The following is a 19,349-nucleotide window of genomic DNA, read 5'->3' on the forward strand; positions in this document are numbered from 1 at the left end:
TAAATTTGAGAGTGATGAAAAAAAAAAAGAAAGAAAATAAAATATATATGAGGAAAAATGGTTGTGTTATAAACAAAGAGAGTATGAAAATAAAAGTTAATGTTGTTTTGTTGAGTTACTTAATGTTGTTTTTCTCTCTTCATCATTACTCCTTTATTCTCTTTGATTTTCAGCCCCAGTCTCCTTAGGATTATCTCACCCTTACCTTGGCCACGTTACAATCTAAATAAAGACTTTTTGATCATTATATGCATGTGTTTCAAATATAGATTACAAAAGCCTTGTCAAGTCTATGGTAGTGCTAGCTTTCATGATGCGTTTTGAGTGTAAACAGTAGCCCAAACACTTTGAGAGAATTTTATATCCGGGAGGACTCTATCACTTATGATACATTTTTTAGTTAACTTGTCCTCTTGTTTGCCTTAGTTGTGATAAAAAAAAAAAAAAAAAACTATTCATAATTGCCTTAAGCTAGAAATATTTTTCTCTCTCACCACTTTGCATTCATAAGAATATTTGAAATCACATGCATTGTTTTGCTCGGAGTGCAAAAATTTAAGTGTGGCGGAATTTTATCATAGCATTTGGGCACATGTTTTAGCTTTTTAGTTTGGTATTTTAAAAGCTCTTTATAGCTTAGATTAATATTTTGTTTGTTTCTAAACTTTGGGTCGAATTTGAATTATAATTTTATTATTTGCATTTTAATTTTGTTATTTATATTTTGACTCATTCTCGCTCTGTAGGTCATAACTTGAGCTCTGGATATCGGATTGCCACATATTAGCAAGCGTTGGAAAGGTAAAAATCCGAGCTACAACTTTTGTGTTGGAAGGAAAGACCAATTCCGAACTTTACTGGGCTGAAATTGCAAATTTCGTAATCTGAATATTTGTAATAATTTTAGTTAGTGGGCCACTTGTTTTTAAACCCTAAACCCTAAAGTCCAATAACAAGTACTATATATTGGAAGTTTTGTTTCTTTTCTACGACAGAAAAATTAGGATTCAAATTGCTACAAGAAATAAACAGTTTTATTTTAATTTCATGGAAGGCTAATTTTATAAGATTAATCCACGAGTTCAGAGTTTCATCAACACCTTGAGATTCAGGTTACACTGTCAATTTCTATTCATGATTCTATTCTTGTTTATTTGATTATATTGATATTTTGATTGCTTAAATTGAATTTCAGTAGGATTGATTAAATTTATTTGACAGAATTTGGTTTCGATTTTTAATTTAATTGAATTATAATTTTGCGACGCTTGATCGTTAATTATAATATTTTGATGATTGTGATGCTTAATTCAATCAAAGAAACCAAATTCACATGGGATTGATTACGCTTGTTTGATCAATTCTATGGTCAAATAAGAATAGAATCACAAATTAGAAATTAAACTCATTGATAGAATATGTGATAGGTTTGAAACTCGAATAAGTGGATTAATTGTTTTGCTCCTCCGTTAAAACAAAAATCTAAAAAACCCCCTTTTAAATTTCAATTTTCAATTCGGTTATTATTACTAAATCAGAAATCTTTGCAAAACGATTCGAGTTATTACCTCTATTTACATTTTATCAATTGTATTTGACCCGTGTGGGACATCGGATCAACATGGATGACTTATTTTAGGAGCAACAAGTGATTTTCCACAATCAAGTTTTTCAATTTTGCCAGATTTATTTTTACCACGAACCTGCATTTGCGGTGCGACTAATTTCTGGCAGATTTGTGGTGCCAGTGATTTATGTCAGATTTGCGGTGCGGCGGGTTTTGCTTGAATTTGAAAAAATGAGGTTGATTAGTTTGTTAGTTATTATAGTAAGCTAATCATTTCCTATTCAATTGATGTATATGTCAAACCTTTTCTGGTGAAGTGATTGATTCATTGTGAGGAATCTTCTTATCATTCCCACAAGTGATTTTCCACAATCAAGTTTTTCAATTTTGCCAGATTTATTTTTACCACGAACCTGCATTTGCGGTGCGACTAATTTCTGGCAGATTTGTGGTGCCAGTGATTTATGTCAGATTTGCGGTGCGGCGGGTTTTGCTTGAATTTGAAAAAATGAGGTTGATTAGTTTGTTAGTTATTATAGTAAGCTAATCATTTCCTATTCAATTGATGTATATGTCAAACCTTTTCTGGTGAAGTGATTGATTCATTGTGAGGAATCTTCTTATCATTCCCTTTAGACTTTGTAAGAATCTAAATAAATGTGAAATTAAACTTAACAACAGAAAAATAAGCAATTAACCATAATCAATCATAATCATACAATTAAACATACATAGAAATTAAACATACATAGAAATTAAACATATTGTATCTATGCCAATAAGATTTTTGGGCCATGCCACGTAACTACCTATTGTTTCTCCCAAAAACTTCATATCTCCATCGTTGTCGGGTATAGGCAATGGTGCAAGTGGTTCAAAAGCAATCACATGGCCGACAAGGATCGGAGTATGATGTAATACTTCTCTCAAGGTATTGTACAATGTTCCTTTTCCAACCATGCGATGAGTAGAGGAGGATAAATATAGCACGCAAGATGAGACACCCTAAATCAATGGTTAATACATAAGTATGTGAAACAATTAGGTTAAATGAATTTCTAATTTCATTAAGTAATTAATTACCTTTGGAAGAATTTTACGACCAATGTTGCAACTACCATTTTCACTATCTAGTTGTATTTCACGTTGACACTCCGGAAGTTGCTTTTCCTTATTCGTTTTCACCAAAAATGCAACTTGCTCTGTTAGGATTTTCAGCTTATCTAGTACTCCTTCATTAGATGGATTTTTGCACTTCTCATGTGAAAAAAAAAAAATCTTTTTGGAGTTACGCCAAATCTTTTACCCCTCTCACAACCAGAATATTCAGGAACATTAAATACCTTACCAAGTATGTCCCTGCAACTAACTTGTTTATTCTCCTCTAGATTTTCATAATATGGTTCTAGATTCTCCTAAAATACATGTATGATTAAAAACATAAGTTCCATATCATTTTTAAAATACTATATTAAAAAATATTAAAGTGATAATATACTTACAAATTGTGTTATCACTTGTTGAACATTTCCATTATCAACTATTCCATCTTTATTCAAACGAGCCTCCTTCCACAAAGTATGATAACCTAATGGTTGATCGGATTTCATCTCTAGAAGCTATTCGTTAAGACATAAACAAAATATTAGTTAGAAGCTATAGTTTATATTATACCATATTATATAAAAGTGATGTTTACTTACAATTTTTTGCTCTAAACGTGCATACCCCATATGCGATTTTTTGTATGGAGGCATTGGATTTTTTGCTCTCTCGCAATTTTCCGTACCTATACTCTATATCAAAAAAATTAATGATCGTGTAAAAAAATACGCTATGAATATGAATAAAACACAAATGCTAATAAATTAATATTAGCACAAAAGTGGGGTCTGCACGTTTAGCTACAAAAGCGCCCCATTCTTCATTTGATATGTAGTGTTTGTATATTTTCGGAGCTTCAATATTCAAATTTCCTCTATGTATTTTTCCGGCAACTCTAAGCACATAATTTTTTCGCACCTCATCAACGTTAAAAAGCTAACTGCAAACCAAATAAAGATAGAGTATGAGTAAAAGTATTTTAATGGAAAAAATTCTAAGTAAGAAATAAGTGGAGTAAAAAAGTTACTTGTATATCATTCTACAATATATCTTTAGCATCCTTCAAAGCTTTATCTCTCCAATCATCCATTGTTATTGGGATATGTTGATGAACAACCGCACCAAAGTAACTTACCATCATTGAACTATTGGACTCAATTGGCTGACCACTTTGATTCCATCCCACCTAATAAACTCATATAGTAAGTGCATGCTTTATAAAAAGATAAAAAATAAATTCTAAACAAAATATAGTATACCTCAAATTTAATTCTATTACTTTTTGCTTTGATGACCTTTTGCATAATAGTTGTCTCACGTTTAACTTCATTTTCATAAATCTTAGTATTGGAATCTATTTATCTAAACATTTCGCGCAGTATAATTATAAGTTCAGTATGACTTCAGCAAGTTCAACATGCATTAGTCTAAGTAGCAGTATAAGTTCAACATGCAGTTTAGTGACAACAACAAATTAATAAATACAATACCTGACAACAACAATCACTGAGTTTAGGGTTACGACTTCGCCTAAGTAGGAACAACGAGAAGAGGGCGCAGAAATACGTATGGAGAGGGTTCATATGGAGGATTCACAGTAGGGTTCGTATGGAGAGGATTCACAGTAGGGTTCGTATGGAGAGGATTCGTAGGATAATAGTGAAGAGGGTTCGTAGCCATAGTAGTTAAGAGGGAGAAGACCGTTAGTAGGGTTCATATGGAGAATAACGAAGATGGAGAGTATGTAATGAAGATGAAAATGAGGAGGTTTCGCACTATGAAGTTTGTAGGGAGAGTACGTAATGAAGAGGAAAATGAAGTGGTTTCTTATTATCAGTTTACTTGAAGACCATTTTATAGCACTTACCCAAAAAGCGTTTTAAAAGACCTAACCTATTACAACACTTTCACAACAAGCGCTTTAAAAGACTATATAAAAAGCACTTTAAAAGACTGTATAAAAGGCGTTATATGAGTATTTTACAACACTTATGGACAAAAAGCGCTGTAAATGATTAAAAACGTTGTATATGAGAATTTTTAAAAGTCTTTTACAACGCTTATTGAACAAGCGTTGTAAACTGTTTGTAATTTAATTTTTTGAAAGCCTTTTACAACGCTTATAGAACAAGCGATGTAAATTACTTTTAATTTAATTTTTAAAATCTCTTTAAAGTGCTTATGGACAAAAAGCAATGTAAAATGCTTTGTAATTTAATTTTTGAAAGCCTTTTACAGTGCTTGTGGACAAAAGCACTTTAAAATTACAAGTTTATGCTCAATTATAGTTAAATATGCTAAATTACAATTTCAGTTCAATTTCTGAAAAATACCTATATTTGGATTTTTTTTTTCCAAACAATTAGTTTTATACCTATATATCAATGATAAACAACATGATCAGTTCAGATTGGGATAAGGAAAATGCCCAGTCAAACATTGCTTTTTCAAGTTCAAGTTCAGTATAAGCAGAAAATCTGTATAAGTAGAAAATCAAATACAATTCAAGCTAAATGCTAAAATACTCAGTTATGGCAGGTCAAACAGTTAAATTACATGAACTTAGTATAAATTACATAATGACTTCAAATTACATGGCTTATATAAAACACTTAAACACCTTAAGATGCCCTTCTTCTTTTCCTGGTGGGATTCAAATTTGTTTGTCCTTTAACGATACAAAACGATGGATTAATCAAAATTCCCTCATCATGATCATCTCTAATATATAAACCATCGTCAGTTGAATCAACTTCATGTGGTGGTGATGTTGCAAAGAAAAGGTCATTACCAACATCTTCATCGTTATTGTTATCATCACCTATTTTATTGGTCGATAGGATAATTGACCATTTATCATCAGCAGGATCAGTGATATACAACACTTATTGAGCTAGCGACGCTAAAATAAAAGGCTCATCTTTGTATCTCACTCTATTAAAATCGACAAGTAAGAACCCTAACTCATCAATTCGAACGCCATTATTATTATCGACCAACTTGCAACCAAAAATGGGAACACAAAACATTGTGTAATCTAACTCCCATATGTGCTCGATAACCCCAAAATATGATAGATTTGCATATATTGGATTTTTGTCTTTTGCACTTCAGATATGCGTCGCTTCAGCTACAAGAGTGACTCTGCTATTTTGCATAGTGGTTTGATCATCTTGTTCTTTGGTATAAAATGTGTAGCCGTTAATTACATAACCCATGTAAGAAAAGACATGTAAACTCCAACCATTTGCTAGCCACCTCAATCTCTATGAAATTGAACCGGGGTCTATATCAAACTTTGAGTTAATGTAATTTTTTAGTCATGTTATAAAACTTCGATTGTGCTCTCGTGTTATCCAACTTTGATTCCTATTCATGTTCAAACTAGATAATTGGTCCATGTGTATTATAACATACGATTAAACCTCATCATCATTGTGCAGAACATACAATTGTGTATGCTCCCATTTTGTCCTTGATATAGTCATTACTCTATTCCCAATTATCCTTTCTCCTGTTATTCTTCCCAATTGACGAGACATTGGAAGCCCTATGGATTCAATGTTGGATAGATATTTAGTACAATATTCATCAGCTTCTTCGACAATGTATCAGTCAGTAATACAACCTTCTAGTTGACTTCTACTTTTTACGTACCCTTTTAATATTATCATATATCGTTCTATCGGATACATTTATCTCAGTTTTGACAAGCTCTCCTGCAAAAGGTTTGCCAAATTTATTGGTCAAACCTTGTACTTTTTCAAATATTTGATATCCAATCGGTTCTAAAGGAGCAGTACCTTCCTCTGATTTTCTATTGAATGCATTTCTCCACCCACGATACCAATGACTAAGAGTTAAAAATCTATGATGTCCAATAAATACGTTTTTCTTACAATGTTTCAAACGCATCCAATCTATACTCTCTTCATATATAGGCCATACACACTGACCTTTAATGCTATATCCTGATAAATTACCATATGTTTGACAATCATTAATTGTGTCGAACAACATAGCTCTAAAATTGAAACATTCTTTCTTATACTCATCATAAACTTCCACACCTGTCTCCCACATATTTTTTAAATCTCCAATTAAAGGAATCAAGTATATGCCGATATCATACATAACCATGGAGGTTATAAATCAACTAAATCACAGGCCAGGTGTTGTGTGAGATGCTTTGAAGACCATGTGGATTCATTCCATCAGTAGAGAGTGCAAGTCGTAGATTTCTTGACTCTCTCCCAAAATCAGGATACTCGTGATCAATTTTTGCCCATTGTGGAGAATCTGCAGGGTGTCGAAACTTTCCATCTTTAATTCTTTCATATGCATGTCATGTCAAATGTTTTGAATCTTTTTCACTGTGATAGATGCGCCTAAATCTTGGTACTATAGGAAAATACCACACGCTTTTTGTTGGAGTAGACTATTTCTTCTTATATCGAGAGACATTGCATTTTGGACACGTCTTTAGTAATTCATATTCGTTTCGAAATAAAATGCAATTGTTAGGACACGCATGAATCCTGTCGTAACTCATGCCAATAGAGCACATAATTCATTTAACCTCGTAGGTTCGACTGGGAAGTTCATTATCATCTGGCAACATATCTTTTAGGAGTGTTAATAATTTTGTGAAGCTTTTATCAGACCATCCATTAATCGCTTTTAAGTTGTACAACTTTTATATTGCCGACAGTCTTGTGAATTTAGTACAACCATTATATAACGGTTTCTCTGCATCACTCAACAAACTTTCAAACATTTTAGGACAATCTTGAAGATCTTCTTCAACTGCTTTTGCAATCTCCTTACTCAGTCCCGCTCATATGTATCTGTGTCGAAATCATTTAAAGCATATGTCGAACCACTCTCAAAATTAGTGTTCCCTTTTTTTTTCTCACCATGTCTTATCCAACATGTATAGCTTTGATCATTTCCATGTCATACTAAATGTCCTTCCAATTGATCTTCTCTAACGCATTTTCCAAAACAACATTTTAAACAAGGACAAATGATTCGATTTGGGTCTTTTGCATTTTTTACTGTAAACTCAACAAACTCCTTCACTCCATTTTCATACTCTTTTGACAATCGATTGGTAGACATCAATTTTCAGTCCATTTTATATGACCTATATGAATGCAGTGTTACACAAATGATAAGCTATTGATAACCTTATACCAATCTATAGTATATATAGTCTAATGTTGGAAAATGGAAACCAAGGTCCAAGGTTATGCATACAAGTCTGATTTCAAAAGAGAACAGATTGAACATATTTTATATGATTCATCAGGTAACAATTTATTTGATTTATCAGGTAACAATTTATATGATTTATCAAGGTTATGCCATTTACCATCAGGTAACATTTTATATGATTTATTAGGTAACAATTTATCAATTATAGTGACAACAACAAATTAATAAATACAGTACCTAAGACAACAATCGCTCAGTAGAAATTGGCGCACAGTAGAGGAGCAATAGAGGAGGGTTCAGCGAGAAGACGGTGGACAGTAGAGGAGGATTCACACAATAGATGAGAGGAGGGTTCGTAGGGTTAGGGAGAGAACATTAAATATGTTTTTATTTATTTAAAGATAATGATTTTTATCAAATACGTATCATTTTACAGCGCTTATATAAAAAGCGCTCTAAAAGACCCTGTAATTGTATGAAAGCATTATATTTTACAGCGCTTATATTTAACGCACTCTAAAAGTGTTGTAAATATTATGTGAGAGCGCTATATTTTACAGCGCTCATATGAAATAAAAACACTATAAACATTATGTGAAAGCGCTATGTGACCCTACAACAGCGCTTTCAGCAAATGCGTTGTAAATATTATGACCATATATGACCTACAACAGTGCTTGTCAGAAAAGCGTTGTTGTATTCTCCGTTAATTTTAAAATATTATACAACAACACTTTTAGTAAAAAAGCGGTATAAAAAACGCGTTGTAAAAGGCTAATTTTGGCGTAGTGTTAGTATTATTTCAATAAGAAAATGGATTTTTAACATGTTATTTTAGGGAGAAACTTTTGCCACTCCTGTACATATTTAAAAGAAATAAAATAATAATAATAATAATAATAGTAATAATAATAATAATAATAATAATAATAATAATATAATAATAATAATAATAATAATAATAATAATAATAATAATAATAATAATAATAATAAATTAATTTTTAGAAAGATATTGTCTTGTAATTATTAAGTTCCAACTTGATTATACACCCAAGACTCTCAAAATAGTAGCAATTTCAAGATATAGACCTTCTTGCTTTGGCTTTGAAATTGTTTACCATCTAGTTCATTTTCACAAAATATTTCAAATTCACATTTATACACTTTTAACATCATCAACTAATTTGTTCAACTATGCCACCAAATTTTGAGAAAGAAGGATATGAAAACCTCATCTAATATTTTGAATATTCAAAGGCATCAAAAGTATCTCATACAAAGTCATATAAACGTAAGATCTCATAAAGTCAAACAAAGTATCTCCAACTTGAATATTTATACAAAGTCATATAAATGATGTTAAGTGAAGGTGTAGGATTGGATTAAATCATGTTACAACGTTTGTTATTGATTTGTTTTGGTGCTATATATTGGGTTACTATAGATGCAGCAGTTCAAAGGGGTGTTCAGCTAGGAAACAAGTTGAAAGAAGCAGAACAGGAGTTACTTATTATTTTGCAGTGACGTATGATTTTATTTAAATTTGACGATTTGGTGTTATTTAGTAAATTGTTATTTGCATTCTTTAGGTTTCCATGCTCCATGTTTCACAATACTCGGAAAATAATTTGGTTGAAAACTATCACAAGAATTTGGCTAACATTATTTTTATAATAAATCCTTTAACAAAAGAAATGGATTGTGTTTTTTGCCGCGGCTAATTCGAGATAATGTTCGAAAAAGCGGAATGATATTAAACCTCAAAATACGCTTAGTAACTTTTTGCCCTAGTATGTCCACTTCTTTGCAGGCTTACCTCATGCAAAGCACTTGGTGCCTGAAAAACCCACACCACACAGTCTTATTAAGAAAAAACATCCCTGGGAAGATTAAATATTAAGCAACATCAAGATCAATTGTGATATACAGCGAATTGTTCATACAGTAATAGAAGCAAACATTAACAAAAACGTTTGAAATAAGGATCTTATCTTCTAGGATCTCTGGCTGATCAAGGGGACTACAAAGAGTCTTCGTTGCTCGCATCTCATTCTTTGTCCTTTCTTTGACATCTAATTACACCACCTGAAGCATTGTATAGATCAAAAACGTACAGCTACCAAGAAAGTTCCTTTTAAATAACCTCCTTATTTTTATAGCTCCATTCAATATTTGTTTCACCAAAACACAACCATAGGATTGTTCAAATTTATAATGATATCTCTTAGTATTTTTTGGTGAGATTCATTATAAAAAATGCAATACTTAACAAGTTGTATTTGATATGATGATGAATATATATAAATCTTTTTATTCTCAAATTTAGATCTTTTATAAATATTGTTGTTGGCATCCTATAATTTGGACTACAGGTATGTATCGGTGCATGCATGTGTCGTGTCTAGAGTACTTGTTTGTGTTTTTCATAATTTTAGAATTCAAAACAAAACACCCAAAATCTCAAAATATCACTACAACATTTTCGGTCTACCGCAACACTAAAAAATCGTTGCATATGAGAAAAAAACCGTTGTCGTAAGCTATGAGAACGGTTTTTCAACCGTAGTGTACCGAGGCGTTGCCTATACTTTACGCAACGGTTTTTGTCAAAAACAGCAACGCCTCCATTAAACCGTAGTCGTAGATATCCTATGAGAATGGTTTTCTTTGACATTTTAAAGAACACTTTCCGTTGCCTTTGATTAAACCAAATAAAAAATAATAATAATTAGAAAATTGATATTTATATTGTAGTCTATTTATTAATAAACCTTCTTATATATATACACAAAATCAATTACAACATACAATTATCTTTCAAACTAATAACTAACATATATCCAATTAATTATCTAAAAGTTCTAAAAGCTTGAAGTTGTTGATTTGGCAATCCATGGACTTCAACTCTCCATACATTTGAAGTATTTTCTCCAAAAGCAAAGCTCAATATTCTGTAAAGCTCCTAGCTACAGCATCATTTGAGAACACATACTCCATTAGTATATTTGCCCCAGAAAAATATCCCATAAATTCTCCTGCATCATCATAAATTAATAAAAACAAGTTTTTATACAAGAATAAGTAATATTCAAAAGAAATAAATTAATTTTTTTGATAAATAAAATTTTACCATATTAGTTGATAGGTTAGTATTTTCTTTCACAAGAAAGTTCAAACTCAAGTACTTCAAACCAGTTGAACAGAAATAAATAATAATTAACTTGAAATAATGTAAGAAGATGGTTTTTTGTATTACCAAAGGTTAATCTTAAATAACTGAAAGCTCCGCCAACAACAGGAACTTGAACTGCAAATTCAGTGTAACACAAAGAAGAAAGATCGTGTTGATATTCCTGCAATGATGTAAGATATGAAGACTGAAGGACCGAATTGATGAAGAGCTATAAGATCATACCATTTAAGCTTCCTCTTCATGTCTGCACCTGACCTCTCTGCCTCACTTGGTTGAACTCTTGGTCTGGTGTCCAAGTTGCTAGCATTCTTTTTCTAAGCCTGTGAGGTGTTTGTGAGAGTAAGTACAAATAGTTTGACAACATTGTCATGATGTTGCTTGCATAGTTTGACAACATTGTCATGGTTCTTCTCACTGATTATCATAGTGCAGAGAGTATAAAATAAACAACAAGTATCTCAAGTTATATGAACAATCAATGCAAATATAATCATATATTCAAGATCTAAAATCCAAAACCTACAATTTAAACAGCAGAAAAATAAAAGTAAAACACTTTGCACTAATATTAAAAAAAAGTTGCTAGTATAATAAATGATATATATAATTTATATACGACTATTACAAAATTATCTTTTGTATATAGATGCATTCAATTCAATGTTAACTTATCACATTTCAAGATGATTTTTTAGAATTAATAAAGGATATACTTAAAAAAATAATAATAAATATAACTAGAGAACTTAGTAAAACTTATAGTTGGGGTCCGAAGATGTATGCTCATCTGTCAGACAGAGTAATGTTGCAATACGGTATGTCCAAACCATTCCTGGCTCACCGTTAGAGGTAGTGGGTTAGACGACCACACAAGATAAAATATACATTATGTTTACGCAATACGTTGTGCATGTAGTGGATGCTGGCGCAGTTATGGAGAGACATGTAGTCTGCTCGAATGATTACATGGACTGGTTTCGCAGAATTTATCATCCATACATCATTCGTAGAGAACCAATCCATGAAGCTGATGCATAACCTACTGATCATGCAGATGATGATGCCACTCATGCAGCTGATGGCGTCGATCCCGCAGATGACACATTTGACATAACGGTATATTAATTTATTTTAACTATTCATATTTAATTTATTTTAACTATTCATATTTAATTTATTTTTTATTGCAACGTCGAGCAATACAAATTGCTGAAAAGCTTATTGGTCGGCAAATGATATTACCCGATAACATGCCACCAAGATGGATCACGCTTGGTTGATTTATCTCTTTTTGATACCTTACTTTTGTCTTTTTTAGGTGCATCCTTTGTTTTAACCTTGTCAACAGGTGGACACATCAACAAGAGTGATAGTGTCTAAATGAGCCCAAAATATATCCCTCAAATCATTTGTCGCGTTCCATCAGTGTCAAAAGATGTTGCATTTCTATTCTATTACCTCTAAGTAATGAACAATATGTTTGACGTGCATTGTAAACTTGTTTTATTGTCGTCAAACTTGTAACATTATGATCCTTAAGTATCATCAACATATTTATTGGTTTGATCATATTCTTCTTCATATCACCAAATACAACTTTCTCTTCCTAAGACAATCAACCTAAGAAAGCACAATCTTCATACATTTCGTCACTATTGCCTCCCCCTTAGTCCATTTATCTGCATCTAGAAGAAATGATTTTTTTTTTCTTCAGGATTTTGCTTAACATTTACGTGAATTCAATTTCACGCAAGTTAACGTGAACTGAGTTCACGTACGTTTGCGTAAACTGAATTATAGTAAACGTACGTGAATTAAGATTGTGTATATTATGAGATTTTTATTTTTTTTAAACATACGTGAATTCAGTTCACGTAACAACACAATGTATGTGAACTGAGTTCACGTAAAATTTCCATATTTCGAAAAAAAAAAATCGAATTCAAAAACAGATCAACATACGTACCTTTTTATATAACTTTAACCACAATGTGATGAAGAAACTGATGTGCTGTAGGTTATGAGTGAGTGATGTGAGTTTTGAATGATTATGAGTTAGGGTTGGTGAGGTATGGTGATTTTTTAATGTGAATTATGAGATGTGATGAATGTTGATAAATGTGAGTTATGAGTTAGTAAAATTGTAAAAAATATTATAAATATCTAATGACATTTTGGGTATTTTGATTCTTTTAGAAATTTGAGGGGTGTGGGTAGCAATTTGAGGGGTGTTGGCAGCAATATTGTTTCATGTAACGTTTTAGTCCTTTATCTTTTTTTTTTTTTCTCTCAATTTAGTCCTTTATTCCTAAAAATATCAAATAAAGTATGAAAATATGAGTTTATCTGAAGATTAGCGTTACGAATTTGATGAAATTTGTATTATATTGAAGAATATAATTAATTTTATGAATTTTAATTGAATTTTTTTTTTTGAATTTTTGTATAGAAAAGGATATCATTGTTGAAATTTTAAAACATAAAATATCAAATTGTCACTTAAAATTAAAATAAAGGACCAAGTTGAGAAAAAAAAAAGATAAAAGACCTGAAATTAAGTTAAAGGACCACAAATGTAATTTAGCCAACAAAATAATTATATATTTACAATTATTCCATTTACCAAAACTACAGAAGGCAAATGTAGAGGGTTTTCAACCCCAAACCGGATACAACTTCAAAAGAAAACTGTTCCCATTTGCGTGTTCTCTCAGCAATTTAATCAGAAAGGACAAACTATGATACATTCTTCATAGCACACTAGGAAGAGATGATACACAAATTAGAGATCATACACAAAAACAAACAAACACACACACACATTAAATCAAAGACAGTACAGATATTGTATTTGGGACTAAAATTGGGTTGTAATATTGTGTCGAACTTCATGGTATGGGATGGATAACTACTTTTCCAGTAGCTCTGCCAGTTTCCAGATAGGAAAATGCTTCAACAGATTGAGAAAATGGAAATGGGCTTTTGGGGTCAAGCACTGCCTTCACCTTTCCACTCTCCAGGTAAGGATTTAGTTTCTCTAAGATAGCCCCGTTTGAAGGGAGTAAGAAAAATATTGCTGGTGGAAATCCTGGTGGTACAATTGTCACAACTTTGCCACCTTCTTTCAGAGCCTTGAATGCCCTCTCAGTTTCTCCTGTTAAAAATCAGATGAGAGATTGAACCTATTTAGACTTTCAGATCATGGTTTTATTGGTTTAATTGGTTTAATCGGTCAAACAACAAATAAATCAATACAAATTTAAAAGTATTAAGAAAAGTAAAAATAAACAAAAAAAAATGCAAAATATTAAATACGGTTGAACCAACTCAACCAACTGCGATTCAATTCTAGTTCAATCTAATTCAATAGCACTATGATATAATTAGACTTAAATCAACTGATAAACCGTTCAACCAGTCAATTTGGTCCAATTTTTAAAATATTGATAACTGCACAGTATATTATCTAACTCACCTCCTAACACACTCTCAAGGCAGAACAGATAGATAGATATATATAGAGAGGTTGAATACAAATCTTACCTACTGTATCAAACACAACATCAAACTTCTCAGGCAAGTCTTCAAAATTGTCCTTTGTATAATCAATAGGCAAATCAGCTCCCAACTTTCTCAACAATCCCAGTTTCCCAGTACTAGATGTAGCTGCTACCTTGGAAGCGCCAAAAACATGTTTGGCAAGCTAAGCACGTCCAAAAAGGCATGATTATAAGTAAATTATAATAATAATACACTTAAGAGCATGAAATCAATGCTCATTACGGAAGATTTTGAGAGTACATGATTCTATCTATGAAACATGCATAATGACACGGACACCATATTGACATTGACACGTTGACATTGGTAATAATTTGAGAAAAAGAATTAATTGAATGTCATCAATGTGTCGGTGTCATATCTGTGTCCGATACCGATTCGTGTTGGACACTAGAACACATCTTCAATATGAATGCTCATAATATGAATGCTCATTATGAATGCTCATAATATGAATGCTCATTATGTGACCGCGACCATTACCACAACCATCAATTAACTCCTTGAATTGCTATAAAAAGACACATTTAGGTTTGAAGCAAGAAATAGATACCTGAATAACATGGGTTCCAACTCCACCAGCACCGCCAAGCACAAGTATGGATTTATTAGCAGAGAAGTCAGTTCTTTGAAGACCTTCATAAGCAGTCTCAATTGTTAGAGGAAGACTAGCAGCTTCAGGAAAGGTCAGATTTTTGGGCTTATGAGCCAACAGTTTCTCTTCAGCAGCAGTATACTCTGCCAGTGAACCTATCACCTTTGGGTATTCCAAAGCGCTCCCATTGATATCGCCATAAACTTCATCCCCTACCTTAAATTTCTTCACTTCACTCCCAACTTTAACCACAACTCCAGATACATCATACCCTGGAGCAGTCTAGATCAATGCCATACACACCCATTAGCTATTCATTATCTTTATTCATACATAAAAACAACATATTACTACATCAAAATTCTTAGAGCTTAATTTAAAGTTTCAAATAGTAGATGCTTCAACAGTGTAAACATTTTTTAAATACGCTAGATATTGTTAGAAGTTAGTTATAGCCATTTATAAGTTGGTTAGTATTTGACTACAATTTAGTTAAGATTATTTAGTTTGGTTATGATCACTATATATAAAGTGTATCATATGTTCATTGTAATTTTAACTAACTTGTAGTTAATACCAACTTATTTATAACAACCTACAATAAACTTCTAATAATATCTAATAAAATATATATGATAAATGTTACAATAAAAATGCAATAAACATGTTTGTAACTTTAAATTAAGTTAAATTAACAATAAATTAGACCACTTTAGATTATGACTGAAACAATCTCTAGTTCCCTCATGAATTGAGCTTTGATAATGGAGAGTTAAAATCCGACTAAAAATTGTTCCGGTCACTTCGACTTTCACCTTTGAGGTCAAATAAACATATAAATCTAGAATAAAATATAAACAAAAATGATAACTGAAAAATAGATGTATCTTAACATAAATTAGGACCAGATACATTTGTTTTCTAATTATTATTTTTGTTTAAGATGTAAAGAGGGTAATAGAAATAAATGATTACAGGTAAAGGGGAGTCAGAGTTCTTGAAGCCGCCTTCCATTCTCTTATAATCAATGGGATTAAGGGAAGCAGCAGCTACTTTGATGAGCACTTGATCATCTTTGACATCAGGTAAAGGAACGTTAGGATCAAACTTGAGAACATCAATGGAGTGGCCGTATTCAGAGTAACTCCAAGCTTTCATTGTAGTTATTGCAGCAGCCATGAGTGTGTGTGGAGATGGAATTTGAGAAGAGAAAACTCAAGCTTATTGACCACAAGTTTAATGAGATGAAATGAAATAAAGTCAATAAACAAACCTATATAAAGTAGTGCTTTTGGGAGTGGATGGCCATGTGCTTGCTTGCTAATCGTCGGTAATCACATTATTTCTTTTTTCATATATTCCCTCCAGCGATGTTAATCCGATTGTAATCCTTATGCAAACATGATGTCTACATGACATCTTTAGAAAGCTCATTACACTCTCTTATTTTATTTAATAATAATAATAATAATAATAATAATAATAATAATAATAATAATAATAATAATAATAATAATAATAATAATAATAATATTAATATTAATAATAATAATATATAATCATTTTTCTCATTCTTTTATTTCATAAAATTATTAAACACTAAAATTACTTAATTATCACGAGGCTAATTTTGGCTATTTCACTCTTTATAAAATGACTACAAAATATTAAAAGAAGAACTATAATATATCACAATAGGTTTGTTTCTTATATGAATTAAAATTGTTTACAAAATATAGATTCTATAGTGTTAAGACAAAATTCTAAATTAATGTTTTGATGATAATTAAACAAAAGGTTGATTAAGGATTCTAATTATGATTCTAAGTGTTTTGGTATTTAACATGTGTATTTGAGTGTGTTAAAACAAGTTAGGTACCAAGTATTTCATAGATCTCATTAAAATCAAGAAAACAAAAAACAGTAAAACGATGAACGTTCTTGACATATGTCTAGAAAACGAAGAACGTTCTTAACATTTATCATAACAAGAATGATCAGTTTTCTTTGTGAAAGATTGGATCCTGAAAGTTTTATTCATCTCATATCTTCATCAAGAATGAGCAAGGATCAATCTAAGTCAGAATTATTCCTGAATTCGAAGGATCAAGGACATGCTTCATGAAAAGTACAAAGCAAGATCATTCTTCATGTGAGGCAAATGCAAGTACAAATTTACAGGTTGTAAAGTACACTGCTGTTGTACTTTAAATCAAGACTTGTACACTTGACTTAAAGCTAGCAATCATCTCAGACAACTAACAGGATCGCAAGTACAAGTCAGCTCATCTCCAACCAATTCGAAGAACGATCTTGGATGTCAAGAACGTTCCTGGATTCAGAATGAACTCTCTTGCTTTTTGAATGACTTTATCCATCCACTCCCTCATGTCAGTTGGCCTTATTTCAACAGATAAATGAGTTGTCCTAAGCTCTATTGAAGCCTATAAATACAACTTCAAGATAAAGAACAAGACACAACTCAAAATGTCAAGCAAAGTATCAATCATTCAATCATAATCGAGTGTCTCAAAATCATTCTTCAGCTTGCAGTTTTACTCTTTGTGTTGTGTTAAAATTAGTAATAATTGAGTTCTAATTATAGAATCTATTTCTCAAACAAGAGTTGAGCAATACCCAAATTCTAACATTCTCAAAATCGTTATTTTGTAACTCAATGCTACATTGTTAACATAACTTGAGTAGTGTGTAAAAATCATTTTATGTTTTAAAAGGTAGCTTGAAAAATCCTTTCTGAAATAATGTAAGGTAAAACTGAGGAAATCTTTTCTAGGTAGAAAGGTAGAAACTGTGTAAAGATCAAAGATTGATCTGTCAAAACTGTGTGACAACCAAGAACAATCTTGCCTTGAGCACTTAGTGGAAAATCTCACATATGTGAGGACTGGACGTAACCCGTGTTTGGGTGAACCAGGATATATGCGTGTGATCTATCTATCTCTATTTATTTTATGTTTTACAATCAGATTTTATATTGATAAAATTGATATTGTTGTTTTTCACTAACCAAGATCATTTTTCGTTTTAAACCAAGATCAATCTTGAGTTAAACTTTCAATTTTAAACAGGAATTTTAAAAAGGGGCGATTATAATTCAAACCCCCTTCCTTATAATTGAAATTGTTACTTCAATTGGCATTAGAGCCAATCTCTAAAGATAAAGCACCCAAAAAGTGTTAGAGCAAAAGATTCAGGAAGAAAAATGTCAAAAGCTAAATATATAGCTGAAGAAGGGTCTTCAAACAGACCACCATACTTTGATGGCTCATATTATTATTTCTGGAAGGGCAAAATGAAATTGTTCTTAAAGTCACAAGATACTGGTATGTGGAGAATCATCACATATGGAGAGTTCATACCAAGAGTAGATAAAAACAATTCAACATCGGCTAGAAAGAAAGAAACAGATTGGACAACATATGAAAAATCTAAGGTACTTCTAAACTTAAAAGCTCAATTATTTTTATCATGTGCCTTAAGCAGGGAAGAAAGTGAAAGAGTAGATGAATGTGATACAACGAAAAAGGTGTGGGACACATTGCAAACTCACCATGAGGGAACAAGTCATGTTAAGGAAACAAGAATTGACATTGGTATTCGAAAGTTCGAATTATTTGAAATGAATGAAGGATAATCAATCGATGAAATATACTCAAGATTCACAATTATAGTAAACAAAATATGCTCCCTTGGCAAAGCTTATTGAGTACAAGACAGGGTAAGAAAGATCATGAGATGTCTTCCAATCATATGGAGACCAATGATGACAGCTATAAGCCAAGCCAAGAGTCTAGGAGTACTAGGCTTGGAAGAAGTTATTAGAACTCTAAGGGCGCATGAAGTGTTGTTACTGGAAGATAAACCTATAAAGAAAGGCAAAGTAATAGCCTTAAAAGCATCTCAAAGCTCACCAAGTATTCAACAAACAAATGAGAAAAGTGATTCAGAAGATAGCCAAGAAGATGTTGATGAAGAAATTGCTCTCCTCACAAGAAAGATACAAAGAATGATGAGGAGGAGAGATCAGATCAAAAAAGGATCCTCAGACAAAAAGGACTTCAAGATTGAAATAGATAAAAGCAAAATCAC

General features: G+C 31.7%; 1 protein-coding gene and 1 long non-coding RNA gene across 2 annotated transcripts; both read right to left on the reverse strand.

The window, feature by feature from the left end:
* Positions 1-10,653: 10,653 nt before the first annotated feature.
* On the reverse strand, positions 10,654-11,628 carry LOC101510789 (uncharacterized). Its single transcript, XR_190461.4, has 3 exons — positions 11,306-11,628; positions 11,147-11,197; positions 10,654-10,925 (listed from the first exon to the last, which is right to left on the reverse strand). It is a non-coding gene; the product is annotated as an uncharacterized lncRNA (long non-coding RNA).
* A 2,009-nt stretch (positions 11,629-13,637) lies between these two features.
* Positions 13,638-16,552, reverse strand: LOC101510459 (2-methylene-furan-3-one reductase-like). The gene is made up of 4 exons (XM_004515344.4): positions 16,215-16,552; positions 15,198-15,521; positions 14,627-14,786; positions 13,638-14,237 (listed from the first exon to the last, which is right to left on the reverse strand). Exons 1-4 carry the CDS (start codon positions 16,416-16,418, stop codon positions 13,972-13,974), a joined length of 954 nt encoding a protein of 317 aa, XP_004515401.1. The 5' UTR covers positions 16,419-16,552; the 3' UTR covers positions 13,638-13,971.
* Between the last annotated feature and the right edge of the window lie 2,797 nt (positions 16,553-19,349).

Source organism: Cicer arietinum, chromosome 3, assembly GCF_000331145.2.
Source record: "Cicer arietinum cultivar CDC Frontier isolate Library 1 chromosome 3, Cicar.CDCFrontier_v2.0, whole genome shotgun sequence".
Lineage (NCBI taxonomy): Eukaryota > Viridiplantae > Streptophyta > Magnoliopsida > Fabales > Fabaceae > Cicer > Cicer arietinum.